The following is a 13330-nucleotide window of genomic DNA, read 5'->3' on the forward strand; positions in this document are numbered from 1 at the left end:
CCCAAGGTAGTATGTTCTGTGTCTTTTGAAAAGTCAACATTACTACTCTCCTCTTTGCTGTACTACTCTATTTAACCGTCACGCATTTTAATGTTCACCTATACATTGACACAGAGGTAATACATGTAATATTGCATTACACATTTGTTGAACTTTCTAGTGATACAAACATGAGATTTGCAGTTCCCAAGAACTACAGGTTATTTTACCCACAACTGGTCCCACATTTTCTTTCAAATAATTCTAATTGATTAACATTTTCTGAATACATTCAATAGCTACAGATGGGAAACATTGAAATTCACAAGGGTTTTTAGTTACTAACTTCATCTCTGAGTTTCTCTTCCCTTGTCTCTCCTTAATTTTTCATTGAAGAATATGCAAAACATGTTCTGCTTTGAATGTAAAAATCACACAGAAATGAAATAACACACTATATGACATACAACCATGTTCTAAAAATTACCTACTAGTATTTTTGCTTTGTTTTATATTTTCCGTTTCTCTGTAGTTTGCTGATGTTGAAATATTTTGGATTAGACATGATAATGACCAGTACTACATAGATGGCAGAGATTCCTTCAGTTTGTTAAGAATTTATCCTGGTCAGTTCATTCATATTGTTATTTTCATGACTGAGTTTTACGTTTCTCTGTAATGAGATGAAAGGAAAGTGCCCTCCCCGCAAATCCAACCTCAAACTGCCTCACAGATATCCTCATATTAAGATTACACATTACTGAGCAAATAGATTATTTTTTGAGCTAGGATGAACCAACAGACTCAGTGGCTTAAGTTAAATTTTGTTTCAGTCTCTTCATGAAAGAGATATTTGACATTGACACTTGGAATCATATTCTTCTCTCAGCTATCAACTAGGAACACTCAAATTTCCAAATCAGTTGTGTACTTGAGGGATGTAACACAGATCCTGCAATGACTATTAACTCTGGCAACCAACTTTTTAACACTTCTGAATAAAAGACTGTTGTGGTTTCAGCCCAGCTGGTAACAAAGCACCATACAGCTCACTCCCCCCGCCCAGCCACAGTGGGATGAGGAGAAAATATAAAGGCAGGCTTCAGATAAGGACAGGGAGGGATCATTCACCAGTTATGGTCATGGGCAAAAGACAGGCTCAACTTGGGGAAGAAACAAAATCAGTTTAATTTACTATAAATCAAATCCAAGTAGGATAATGAGAAGTAAACCCAAACCTTAGAACACCTTCCCCCCAGCCCTCAACCCCACTCCCGGTTCTCTCCACCTCCTCCCCCCGGCGGCGCAGGGGAACAGGGGATGGGGGTTGGGGTCAGCTCCCCACACCTGGTCTCTGCCACTCCTTCCTCCTCAGGGCGAGGAGGACTCCGCAGTTGGCCCCTGCTCCACCGCGGGGTCCCTCCCACTGGAGATGGTCCTCCATGAACCTCTCCAACGTGGGTCCTTTCCACAGGCTGCAGTTCCTCACAAACTTCCCTGGGGTGGGTCCTTTCCGTGGGCTGCAGTCCTTCAGTCACAGACTTCTCCAGTGTGGGCTTTCTCATGGAGTCACGGCCATCTTGGGGGGCCTCCGCTCCCCCGCTCCCCTCCATGGGCTGGGGGGGGACAGCCTGCTGCCTCACCACAGGCTGCAGGGGCATCCACCGCCTCAGGCACACCTCCTCCCCCTCCTTCCTCCTCACTGACCTCAGTGTCTGCAGAGGGGTTCCTCTCACATCCCACTCCCCCCACTCACTGCAGGTTCCCCTTCTTAAATCTGTTCTCCCAGAGGCGCTACCACCGTCACTGATGGACTCGGCCTGGGCCAGAGTCGGGTCCGACTTGGAGCCGGGGAAGCTTCGAGCAGCTTCTCACAGGAGCCACCCCTGCGGCCCCCTCCCCTGCTACAAAAAAACCCCACGCCACACAAACCCATAACGAAGACAAACAGTTTCTACAGTGCAAAACATACCTAATTAGGCTACTTGTCCTTCCTAAAGTGTAGGGAAAGATTGATATTTTCTTCTAGGTCATGGGATCTTCTCCATCTGTTCCTGTCCCAGCTCTCTAACACCACTGGCTTGGGCGATACAGTGCCAGGGTGGCTGATGAACCCATATATCCTTGGCCAACCATAAGCATCAATGGCCAGAGCAGAACTGCTGGTATAACCCTCTGAAGTTTATCCTCCCTAAGCTCCTATTTATGCAGGAAAGTTGCAAAGGTCCCACTATTCCCAACCCAACCTGTTCAGAGTAAGGGGAGCTGAATGGAGGAGGTCCTGAACCCCTGACCAGAACCTCTGGCTTTTCTGACTTGAACATATTCAAAACTAAGGCTGGTAATTCATTTTTAGAAAACCTTACAGGAATTCTTAACATTGTTGAACATGAACTGGAGTACTTAATATCACTAACAGAATCACATTGGTAACTCACTTCTAATCAGCTGAGGTTCTATATTGCCTATAGCTGGAAAGGGCTTGCATTTATATTATAGGTTATTTCAGCATTTGTGAATTGTTATCAGCATTATTTTTAGGTCCTCTTTGTCTAATTGCTTAACTTCAGCTCTTCTTTAGGTGCTTTGTGGAAAATGTACTTATGTTTAAAATCCTAGATGCCTTGCCTGCACTGTCTTGAAAACAGAAAACCTGACGTTTGACTCTGTAATGTACTAGGAAAAAAAAAAGGAGAAAAGGAAACAGTAGCTCCCATGGCACTCCTGTATCCTCTTAACATTTTCTTGTAACTATACTGTTTTATAGATGAAACTGTCACTGCAAAAATGACAAATATAACACATAAAAGAACAAAAACGGGCAATAAATCACAAGTGACACTCCAGCCCATTGAAATGCATTCAGCCGGTGCTGCAGAAAGCAGGAAGATTTCCTCTTGCTTTGCATTCTGCCCAGCTGAGCAAGAGGACCAGAATCCTTGAACAATCGGTACAACAATTGCTGGGGCCATCATGTAAAAACAGGCTTAGAATTTCACTTGGAGAGTAAGACCCATTCTCACTCGGCTTTCCTTGTCACTTGGGCCTTGCAACAGCATTGTAATACAGCTTTGACATTAAACCACATAGGTACTTGCTCTCCCCTGGATAACTATCCACAGCTCCCTCTGATGTAAATGATGTTCAGGAGTATCAAGAGAAGAATAAACTCCTAAAATGCTGTATTCAACCTGCAGACAGACATACCTGCACGTAGCTGTGTTGTTACAGAAAGCACTGCAGTCTCAACTAGGAAATAATGGGTTCTCCATTACTCAAAATAGCACTTGAAGTTTCAACATGTCAGAATACATCTAAATCAATGTTACATGGTTCAGGATGGGGAAAAATGAATGTGAATGTCTGTCCGGCCTGTGTTGCTATACCTCAAATGCACTGTAAAGGATAACAAACTAGGTAAATAGGAAAACACTTCTTCTCAATTCATGCTGTTGGTTTTTGTGTTAATAAACAAACTGTGTTTTCAGTAATGCAGTACAATGCATGAGAACAGAATCTGACCCAGACTATAGCAATAAATCTTGCTATGTATTGAATACGTGTCTGAAGAAATCTGTATATTTTATTATGCTGCTAACTTCATAACGGAGAAGAAACCAATTGGGATTATTTTATGACTGCTTTTAACATGGTTATAAAACATGCTGCTTATCTAGACCTTAAGGTATGCAGAGTAAAAATCACTTAAGCTTTGATTGCCACTATATTTTTTAAAAAAATTCTTCCCAATTTTTAAGTATCAGTTATTCTACAAAACTTCTGACATATCTTGTATCTGATTTGTACCAAGAATTTCATCTATGAAGAGTGTACAATACAGAACTCTCCCTTCCAGCTGCATGTGTAATTAACAATGGGTAGTAAAAAGGGCGTTCTATGGAAATCAGTCTTAGTAATATCCAGTGAAGTAGTGGCTGCTCCACTAAATCACAAATGGAAATACTTTAATTTAAATATAAGTAGCTCAGACATATTTCAACAATTAAGAAAATGCCTGAAATAATGAACACCCTAATCATAATTCCAAGCATGCTATTTTATCAGAATGCAGACAGAACAAAATAGATGAGGCCCAAGAGAATACCAAATATGGCCAATTTAAACCTATTACATGAAGTGTCTCTTACAAAGTAGTGAAGCAAACTGCAAATGCTTTCAGGCTTTCTCAAAACCAGGGATTTGTTACTCAGTTTTAAAGTCAAGATTATACACTTACATACGTAATAAGTTTTTCGTTAATCTTCTACTGTATTTGCTTATGAAAACATGGAGACGGTATCATGAGGACTATTATACTTCATGTATACATAGTCTTTTCTCCTGGCTGACAGATGTTAGATAGCTAGATATTCTCCCTATCTGTTGGAGGATAGGGTCAACTGAGTCGATTTCAAGGGAGTTACTTTTTGTAAGGTTAACACTGAGAGCTAAACACTATCCCCCACATTTGAATTCCTGAGTTACTACGTTATGGAATCAGTGATAGTAATGTATTCACTAATACTAACAACACTAATTTGCCTATTTTGGCTTGCGAGAATCAAAATCACACAGTTGCCTTTACAGCATATTATATTATACTATAACTTAAGGACAACATTGTAGGTATTTAAGTGCAACTGCAAAGAAAAGTTCCCTTTGCTACAGGCTGCAAAGGAGTACTGAAAGCAAGGAGTGGCTGTCAAGATATTTAGGGCAAATAGCAGGTAATCCTATAAATGGAAGTCATCTTTATATGAAAAGGAAGGAGAAAGGAAGGACAAAGAGGAACTAATAATGCATTGTTTATAAACTGCACCAGTAAGGGCCAGGATGAGTTGCTGACGAGGGTGGAGGAAATGACTGCAAGAAGAGTTGGCTTGAAAGCTGAGCTGTATTACCATGATCTTTCTGAAGAGGAAGACCTTTCAAAATTGGTAACAATAGTTAGGAATGCAACCAAGATTTTAAATTTTCATTATGCAAGAAGCATCAACTTCCCACCTGAAAAAAAGAAAATCCCAACCCTAACCTCCACACTGCTTGTTATGTATCTTGTCAAATGCTAAAAGTAATTTCTTGATCTCAAATGTAATTACTTTGGTGCTAAGCAAAGAAGTGAGGAAAAGGCACTGAACAGAAAATGCTAAGTAACATTATTTAACAGTTACAGCTGTAGGGCTTGTGGTAAATACAGTTAGCAATAGTCCTATGATTTCCACATAAAGAAGTCCTCTTACATGTAGATCCTTTCCACAGTCTGGGAATTTGTCGGAGAAAAGTATGGGGAGAATGTGCATCACTCCCTGCTTCCTCATGTCCAGTCTAGCTCCTGTGAATCTCCTTCAAGGAAATCTTCAGGTTCCTCATGGATACTGCAGATACCATTATTGCTGTACTGCCCTGAAGTCAAAAAGCCTGCCAAAGGGGCCCCTACACACTAGGGGGGTTTGTAAGGTTCCTTTGTAGGAAAACATGAATTCCTATTGCTGTCATGGGACCAACCACATGGGCTGCATGAGTTTTTTTCACTCCCTATTGCAGTTGTGGCAACTGAAAAGGGGGAAGATGCTTCTTCCCTTTTGATCACACAGTCTTTCAAGCATGAGAAAGGGTTGCAAAAACGATGAGGGGATTTCAGAGGCTTTTTAATACGTTTCACATGTAGCCAAAAATGCTGTTTGCATTTGATACTGAATGCAATTTGATACTTTCTTTTTCACTATAAAAATTAGTTTCTGGCAGATCAGATTAAAAAAAAAAGGATATAAAAGTCACAGACAATCACAGAGTACCAATGCTATGAGCCACCAGTGACAAAGCAATGAAATAACTACTTTGCTGGCTGTCCTATGATAGCTATATCTCTGTTCTCTCATTGTTAACTACTATAGACATCTCCCTATTGTGGAACAGGCATATGTCCAGAGTTTCCTGTAGCTATGCAGTTTTGCATTAAAACAAATAAAAACCAAAATAGGATAAGAAAAACATTTAATTCTCCATATGGAAAAACATATAAGCATATTTGAATCCTGTGATGAAGAAATGAAAACTTCTTGAAGTTCAAGGACAGGAAAAAGATGTTTGTCTCTTCAAAGGTTTATTTGTATTGCCAAGTAAAATATGTGGACAGAGCTTCTGACAAGCACCACTAACAAGAACAAGCTAGTACTTCCTGGCATCATCTAAATATATTATTCTGATTAGTTCATATGTTATTACGTAACACAAATATACGTGCAACAATTTAGTCTTGATTGACATAGCAACTTGGGCATAATGGATCACTCAGCTTTGTTATTACAACACATACCCTGGAATTAAAAGCTACAGCAGACATGTCACTAATCCCCTTATTTTAAGCTGAATCATTTAACTGTCTCTTATTGACTATAGCAGTAACCAGATGCTAAGCATCTGAACTCCTTCTCATCCCTTAGACACCCTGGTAGCAACATTTACGTGCTTCCCACGTATTCTTGAAAAAGGCAATGATTTTATCATATGCTAAATGCTGATGGACTAGGTCTAACTTCCCATGTTACATATGCCATCAAACTCACCTTAGATTCTAGAGTTTTTAATGCTCTTTGCTTCTGTTTGAAAAGAAAAGTTTCCCAATCCCTTAATGCTTTATGCATGTGTTTATTTTCTGACAAAATGAATCATTTCCCCAAGTTCATAAAGATTTTCTGGTACATTCTGAACCAGCCTTCAAGCCACACACAGCCCAATAATTGTCTCACTTGCATACTGAGTTTACTTTGACAATTAGATTTAAAAACCTTACGGTCTTGTTCATTCTCATATGCCACATGCTAGGTTACTTTGTTTTAAACCTAGAACTCATGTATGACATAATTTAAAAGGAATCAATTTTATTTCTTTATTTTAATTTTTTTGCATATTGAAATGTTGACAGAAAATATGATCTTCCCAACATTCTGCAGTAGAAAAAGTCATTAATAAAAGACCTTTGTCCTAACTCACACATGCAACTCTTAAGCCTAAATTATTTAGAAATTCTAGTGTCTTGACCTAATAACACAGAAAAAAATAAACAGGTATGCAGGTATATATCTATATTCAAACTGTCATTCAATTAATGGATGGAGCAAGACTAGATCTCTTTACGTCAGGCTTGAAGGAACTTTCCACAGATCACACATACAATGGACACATGCAGTGAAGTTGTATGTACAGGGATGTGTGTGTAAGTTTTGGTGCCAAGCACACAATTTAATTTAATGGAGCTGAAGAAAAAATTATAAACAAAAAGAAACTTTCAACATAGAAAACTATTTATGAGCAGAGAATGAAGAAACCATCAGGGAAAAGGAGCCAAAGAAAATGAGACAAAATGGGCATGATGACTTGTCTATACTTGAACATCTGACCTGTTAGTTGGTCGTCGCCTGCAGCAGGGGCGATGCGAATGTATGGTGTTGTAAGCTGAGTCACGATTATCGCAGCTAAGGCAAAGGAAGATTTCCAGGTCAGCATGCATGAGGGAAAAAAAAGCCAGACTGAAGCTAGGCCAGCAAGAAGAATCTTGGTCAATAGTTTATTGTCTGAACTTCTTACAAATAAAACCAAAAAACTCCCACAATTTCCTTTTCACCTTCAGTTGTTAGTTTCGTTATTCTGCAAATTAGTAAGCTTTCATATGTAACTTTCATTCAGGAAGAGGACTCAAAGCACATTATTTACATATAATGCATTTGAGGAAGCTGGAGACTCTTTGGCTCTGCTAGTCACAGTATTGGGCTAAGTGAAAGTTAACTGCTTATTCAGATTACTCTAGTATTAACTTCTCCAGGTAATTTGAACTATTTTCACTTTCTTTTTTCCTATTTCATAATAGTACATTTTTCCTATAATTCTTTTTTAAGATAATTTTCATGTAAAATATTTTTGAGCTAGCTAAGATTCATTTTTCTTGTACCTACTTGGGTCTTTGTTCTGAAAACGCACACACTACACATATACTTAACTTTCAGCATACAGAGAATGACTACTGAGAGTTGGCACGCTTTTAGTTAGGTATGTATGTAACTGTTTGAGGTCCGAGTTTCAAGTTCATGTTTTGCCACTAAGACAAGAAAAAGCTGAAAAACCGGAATTATTTGCATGTCTGAAATATTAAGACTTTTCTGTCAAGGCTGTAACAATCACTGACTGGTATAGATAACTATTACCATGGCTCACATTAATAAAAGCTCGTATTTCTTTGTTTGCCAGCAGTTCTATGATTGCCTCTAAATGGTTAAGCACACTATGATACATATATATTAAGGAATATAAAAAAAATTAAAAGGTCAGATCCAACATGATGCAGCTGGAGAATGATGCAAAGAAAAAATATTGGAAAATTAAGGACAAAATTATATGAAAGATCACTCATTTACATAGAACAGCCTGGGTGCTATTAGAAATGTGGCAACGAGTGAGGAAAATAGACCATCTACCATCTGCAGACAATTAAACTCAAAACTGCTGCTGCATAATATTTTGAAATATCCCTCTGCAACATTGAAATGCAGTCTTGATAGTAGCTGCTAGAGTAGTGTTGGTATTGGATTTAAAATATTATAATATCCTTTCTTCTCTCATAATTAATGAAAGCCTTCCAATATTGCAAAATTAGAACAATGATGTCTCCCTCTTGAGAACTGGATTCCTAGGAGATAACCAAGATGTTTCTGTCCAGACAGTGTTGTAAGTCATATCAGGAAATATAGTCTTAATATACATCACAAAACACCACAAAGTTGATAGCAATAAACTTGGAGGAGTTTTGGAATGTTTTCAACTTCATCTGTGGAGATTTTACAGTCATTTAGCTTGAAGAAAGAGTAGGTATATGAAAGCCATATTTCAAGCAAAATACGACAACCTTTATTACCACTGGTACAAAAATCTCTTCCTGATTTTTGTTTGTTTGTTTGTTTAATTATCTTGTCAAAAATAATGGGAGTGGAAACCCTGCAGTCTCCACATTTGTATATACACCAAATAGTCACAGAGGTCCTAGAAGCCTTCCTCTACAGAAAACTAAGATCAGAAGACTCCATATCACAAGAATATGCTGTCTGATCCTTCCCCTAGCAAAGTCAGTGGCAAAGTTTCCCTTTGACTGCAGTAGAAGCAGGAGGAGAACTTTCAGCTCTTCAAAACCCAATATTCTGATCCTAAATTACACTTACAATCTTTGCAATCAGGATTTTTATATGATCTCTATAAGAATACATTAAACAGAGGTTTCATTTGTAAAAATGTAATGGTCATAAAACAAGAGTATTTTTTTACATGTTACAAATTGAGGTTGTTTAAAATATAATTGATGGAATGAGAAAGTATTATCCAGCTACTGACCCTACACATGCATTTGACCCAGTAGAGTTAGGCTGTACTTTTCCAACAAGAAGCCTGTCAATAAGGTAAGAGGCTATCTGGTGCACTTTGGCTCCGATCCAGCAACACAGTGTGTGCCAGTTGAGGATATGCTTGACAGTAAGCACATGCATTATTCCTGTTGACATCAACTGGAGTGAAAGGTGAAGTACCTACTCAAGCATTCTGCTGGATCTGGGGCAAGAACACTCTGTACCTTTACATTACACTTACTAATTTATTTTTATTTTAACAAAAACTACCAAAGCATACAGTGGGCCATGGAATGAACACCACAAAACTCAGTGATAAAGCAGAATGTCAATGATCTTAAGAAGGTCTCAAGGGCACCAACGACTTTTAGATTATCTGGAGTTCGGATAATTAAAGGAAATACAGTTAGCAAATGATATAGCTATGTTCATGTCAGGTTCTGAACTTCCATATTGGTCCTGAGGGCAGACTTCAAACAGGCTAACCACACACCATCAATACAGACAACGAGGTGGCTTGGCCAAGCTCAGCTGGCTCAGTGGAGCAGCGTGGAGGTTACCTTGGGTGACATGAATCCCAGGAAGGGCTGCCAATGTGCTTGGTACAATCCTCAATTCCATGGGAATGGAATTGCAGAAGCTTTCAAGAAACAAGTATACAGTTGGCTGCACTGTCATGTTTGTTTTACAAGGTATGCTTTATGGCACAGGCCTTTATCCAGTAAAATACTTACATGTCTACTTTAAGACAGAATAGTAGCAATGTAGTCAGTGAGACTGTTCTTTTGTGATCAAAATTAGGTATATAACTGACTTGATTAGGGCTTAAAAGCATATGGTTTCCCACATATGTATTAAATTCTAGAGTACATCTACTAACTCCAATGGCCTACACAAGGCTGTAGGTATTTTCAGGATCAGACCTTAATTTAAAAGAAGATTGTACCAGTTTTATACATGAATGGCCTAAAGCACTTCCTTTTAGCTTTAAAAACTTGAACTTTCAAAGATAACAGAAGCCCAGAATACAAACATTTCAGAAATGTTACCAGTAAAAGAAAACTAGATGTTATACTGGAAAGCGTCCACAACCTTATTTGCAAGAACCATTGTAATAAATAGATGCACAATGAGCACATGATAGAGCTTAAGTAGCTTACTGTCTAGTAGCTATATTGTAGTCACAAAACTCATTGGAAAATGGTGCGTGTCTGTAAGAGATCAGGTACAGCAGTCAGAGCAGCCTTTGTTTCCTGGGGTACAGGCAATGTGAATGTTGTACCAAGCTGTTTGAAGGGATGTGGACAGAAGGGGATGTGAACAGGAGAGGACAATTCTCTGTCTTGCCCCACTGCAGGTGTGGTGACTTCTGAGCTACAGACATTAAGCATTTTTGCTATTTTTTCTAGTCCATATGTGGAAAGTCCAAAGGGGGCACAGAAGTGTGTTTTTCTCTCAAGTATCTCTGTTAGATCTCAAGGGGAAAAATCTGTACAGGCAGGTATGATTAATATATTAAAATATGTCATGGTCTCCTTTTAATTTTTTTTAAGTAAATATAGTTTAAAAATATAATACAGACATTCAGTTTATAAGCATGGAAATCAGTGCTTTACAGAAGCCTCCCAAGAAAGTTTTGCATCAGGAACTATAAATGCCATTGAGGACATCTCTGGTTTCAAAGTCCTCACAACAACCCCTCACAGAATTTTACAGGCTTCACAAAGGTATTACAAAGAATTCTGAAACATGCTTTCAAAACAGAGATGTATGGAGATTTGTTTAAAATAAAAGCTGCATTTCTCACATCTCCATTGCCAAATGGGTTAGCTCAAAGTAGCTTGTTGCTATGGGAGCTATCCCAATCCATAAAGTTACCCTCACTTCTCAAATGAGAGAGCAAGATTTTTCAGTCAGTCAAGTAATTGAAATAGTTGAACATCCATTAGTGATTAAGAATACAAATCTTCAAACAATTTAAAATGCATTCCTCCAATCACCTATTATGGTTTCTGAGGTAACGTAGTCCACTCCTGGTATCATTGAAGCTACTGGAAAACAACACCACAGGATTCCACTTGAATCTGGAATTCATCTCTCATCTACGTTTTATTGGGTTTTAGTTTAGATATTTGAAAGTTTTCTATAGGTTAGTAAGCAGTCAGTTAGTAAATTAAAATTATAACTACTACCTTTGGTTTGGGAAGAAACCCCCAGGAAACAGTTCAAAGAGCCATAAAAAACGTATTTGTCACATTAGGGAGGATCCAGCCTTTCAACAGAGGCAACCATATGCTAATATTTATGTTACTTTTAAGTAATGAGATTCTCACCCTATTTAGATTTAGTGGTGAAATTGTGAAGTCTACATGTAACTGAAATCATGGTGCAATCAGTTATGTTAGGGATAGTCACTATGAGACATGCACGATCTCCCAAAAGGAACAGTGGTACAGTGATGAAGTAGTTTTTGTTTCATACTCTTACCAGGTGCCCAAACCACAAGGTGGTATTACCGGTACCTGCTGACAGCAGTACTTTCTTTCCTTTTCCTCTATTACAATCTCCAAATAATCATACTATCCCACCACTTCTTTTTCAGGCTTTGAAGTTGCCACCAGCTAGAGGTTCTAAAAAAGTGTGACTACAAAAATAATCACAGACAGATCCCAGCCTCCAAAGTTAAACGTATCAGCAGCATTTTTATCCTTCCCTGTCTGGGGATCAAACCTATAGCTAGCACTGTCTCAATTACACAAACTTGTCTCACAAATGGTAGTATCATGTGATGACAGTCCGATAAATATAGCTGATTTATACCATGAAAATTAAGAACATGTTTTCTCCACTTTTCTTTCATAAAGCAATTCAGATAAGATAATTGCTTATGAGTAGGGGGTAATTTTTCACTATGGATGTATAAGCAGCTAGTATGCACTCTGCAACTGTCAATTTTACAACTCTACTGTATATAGAAAAATCCAAAATATTTATTGTGAGATCATATAAAAACCCGCAGAATATATTTTAAAACCCCTGTGTTCAAGTAGACAACTAAAAATGAGTAATACGTATATTATTAAAAACAAACAAACAAACAAAATTCCTAAATCTCAGCTAGAGACACAAATGAATCATTTAAATTCTGTAATAGGTTTAATGATGCCTTTTAGCAACGTAAACACTTCTGGAAGTTTGCAAAGACCATGTGAAGGAAAGGTCAGCAAGCTGAAATACAGAATACATGACATAATATGAACATACCTTTCGTAGCTACCCTGACGCAGTCGATTTTGGTTTCCTGTGTCAAATAAAGAGGAAAAAGGTCACGTCTTGTGTTCCTAAGCAAAGAAAATCATCCAAGATTCTGTTCTTAAAAGTACTGACAAAATGTCAGAGAAGTGTTGATTTAATGTGCCTCATTACATATTTAACTGCTTATTAAGCAACTCCAATGTGCTTTCATAATATAGACAAACACTGCTTGGGTATGGTACATAAACGTTAAGTAAGGTCCCTCTAAAAGTAGAAAATATGTGAAAGATATTCACAAGAGCAAAGGAAAGTGTTCAGCTTTTTTACTTTGGCAACATAATGACCTTGGGAGATTTTCTTTTTCTTACAGATCATGTAGTTTGAAGCATCATGCTAGACAATTTTAGCAAGAAAAAATAATCAATGGTGTTTCACATTTCTGCACTGTCAGGGCACTGGGAAAGGGGAGCCATTATGGTTTCTGGCAGTTTCCAGGCTGTCAGCACAGACAGCCAAAGCTTATCAGGAGTTGAAGGGCTCTGGGTAGGTCTGTCCATGAAATGAAAAACAATTCCAGGAAGAATTAGTCTGATGAAACATGCTCTGTAAAGACCTTTTTACACACTTTTAATTTCAGTTCCATCTACTTATTTTTCTTTTACTGTTTGCAGAAAGGGGCGGGGAGGGGGGGGGGGGGGGGAGGGTTG

At 38.2% G+C, this 13330-nt stretch overlaps 1 protein-coding gene across 1 annotated transcript in view; it reads right to left on the reverse strand.

The window, feature by feature from the left end:
* The window catches only part of PTPRM (protein tyrosine phosphatase, receptor type, M), a 340322-nt gene that overhangs the window by 177633 nt on the left and 149359 nt on the right, over positions 1 to 13330 (reverse strand). The window contains exons 11-12 of the mRNA XM_010584832.1: positions 12633 to 12669; positions 7380 to 7454 (exon numbers count right to left, since the gene is read on the reverse strand). Of these exons, the coding sequence (XP_010583134.1) occupies positions 7380 to 7454; positions 12633 to 12669 (112 nt within the window). The remainder of the gene's footprint in view (positions 1 to 7379; positions 7455 to 12632; positions 12670 to 13330) is intronic.

The sequence above is a fragment of the Haliaeetus leucocephalus genome, unplaced genomic scaffold (genome assembly GCF_000737465.1).
Source record: "Haliaeetus leucocephalus isolate CR32 unplaced genomic scaffold, Haliaeetus_leucocephalus-4.0 Scaffold1007, whole genome shotgun sequence".
In the NCBI taxonomy this organism is placed as follows: Eukaryota; Metazoa; Chordata; class Aves; order Accipitriformes; family Accipitridae; genus Haliaeetus; species Haliaeetus leucocephalus.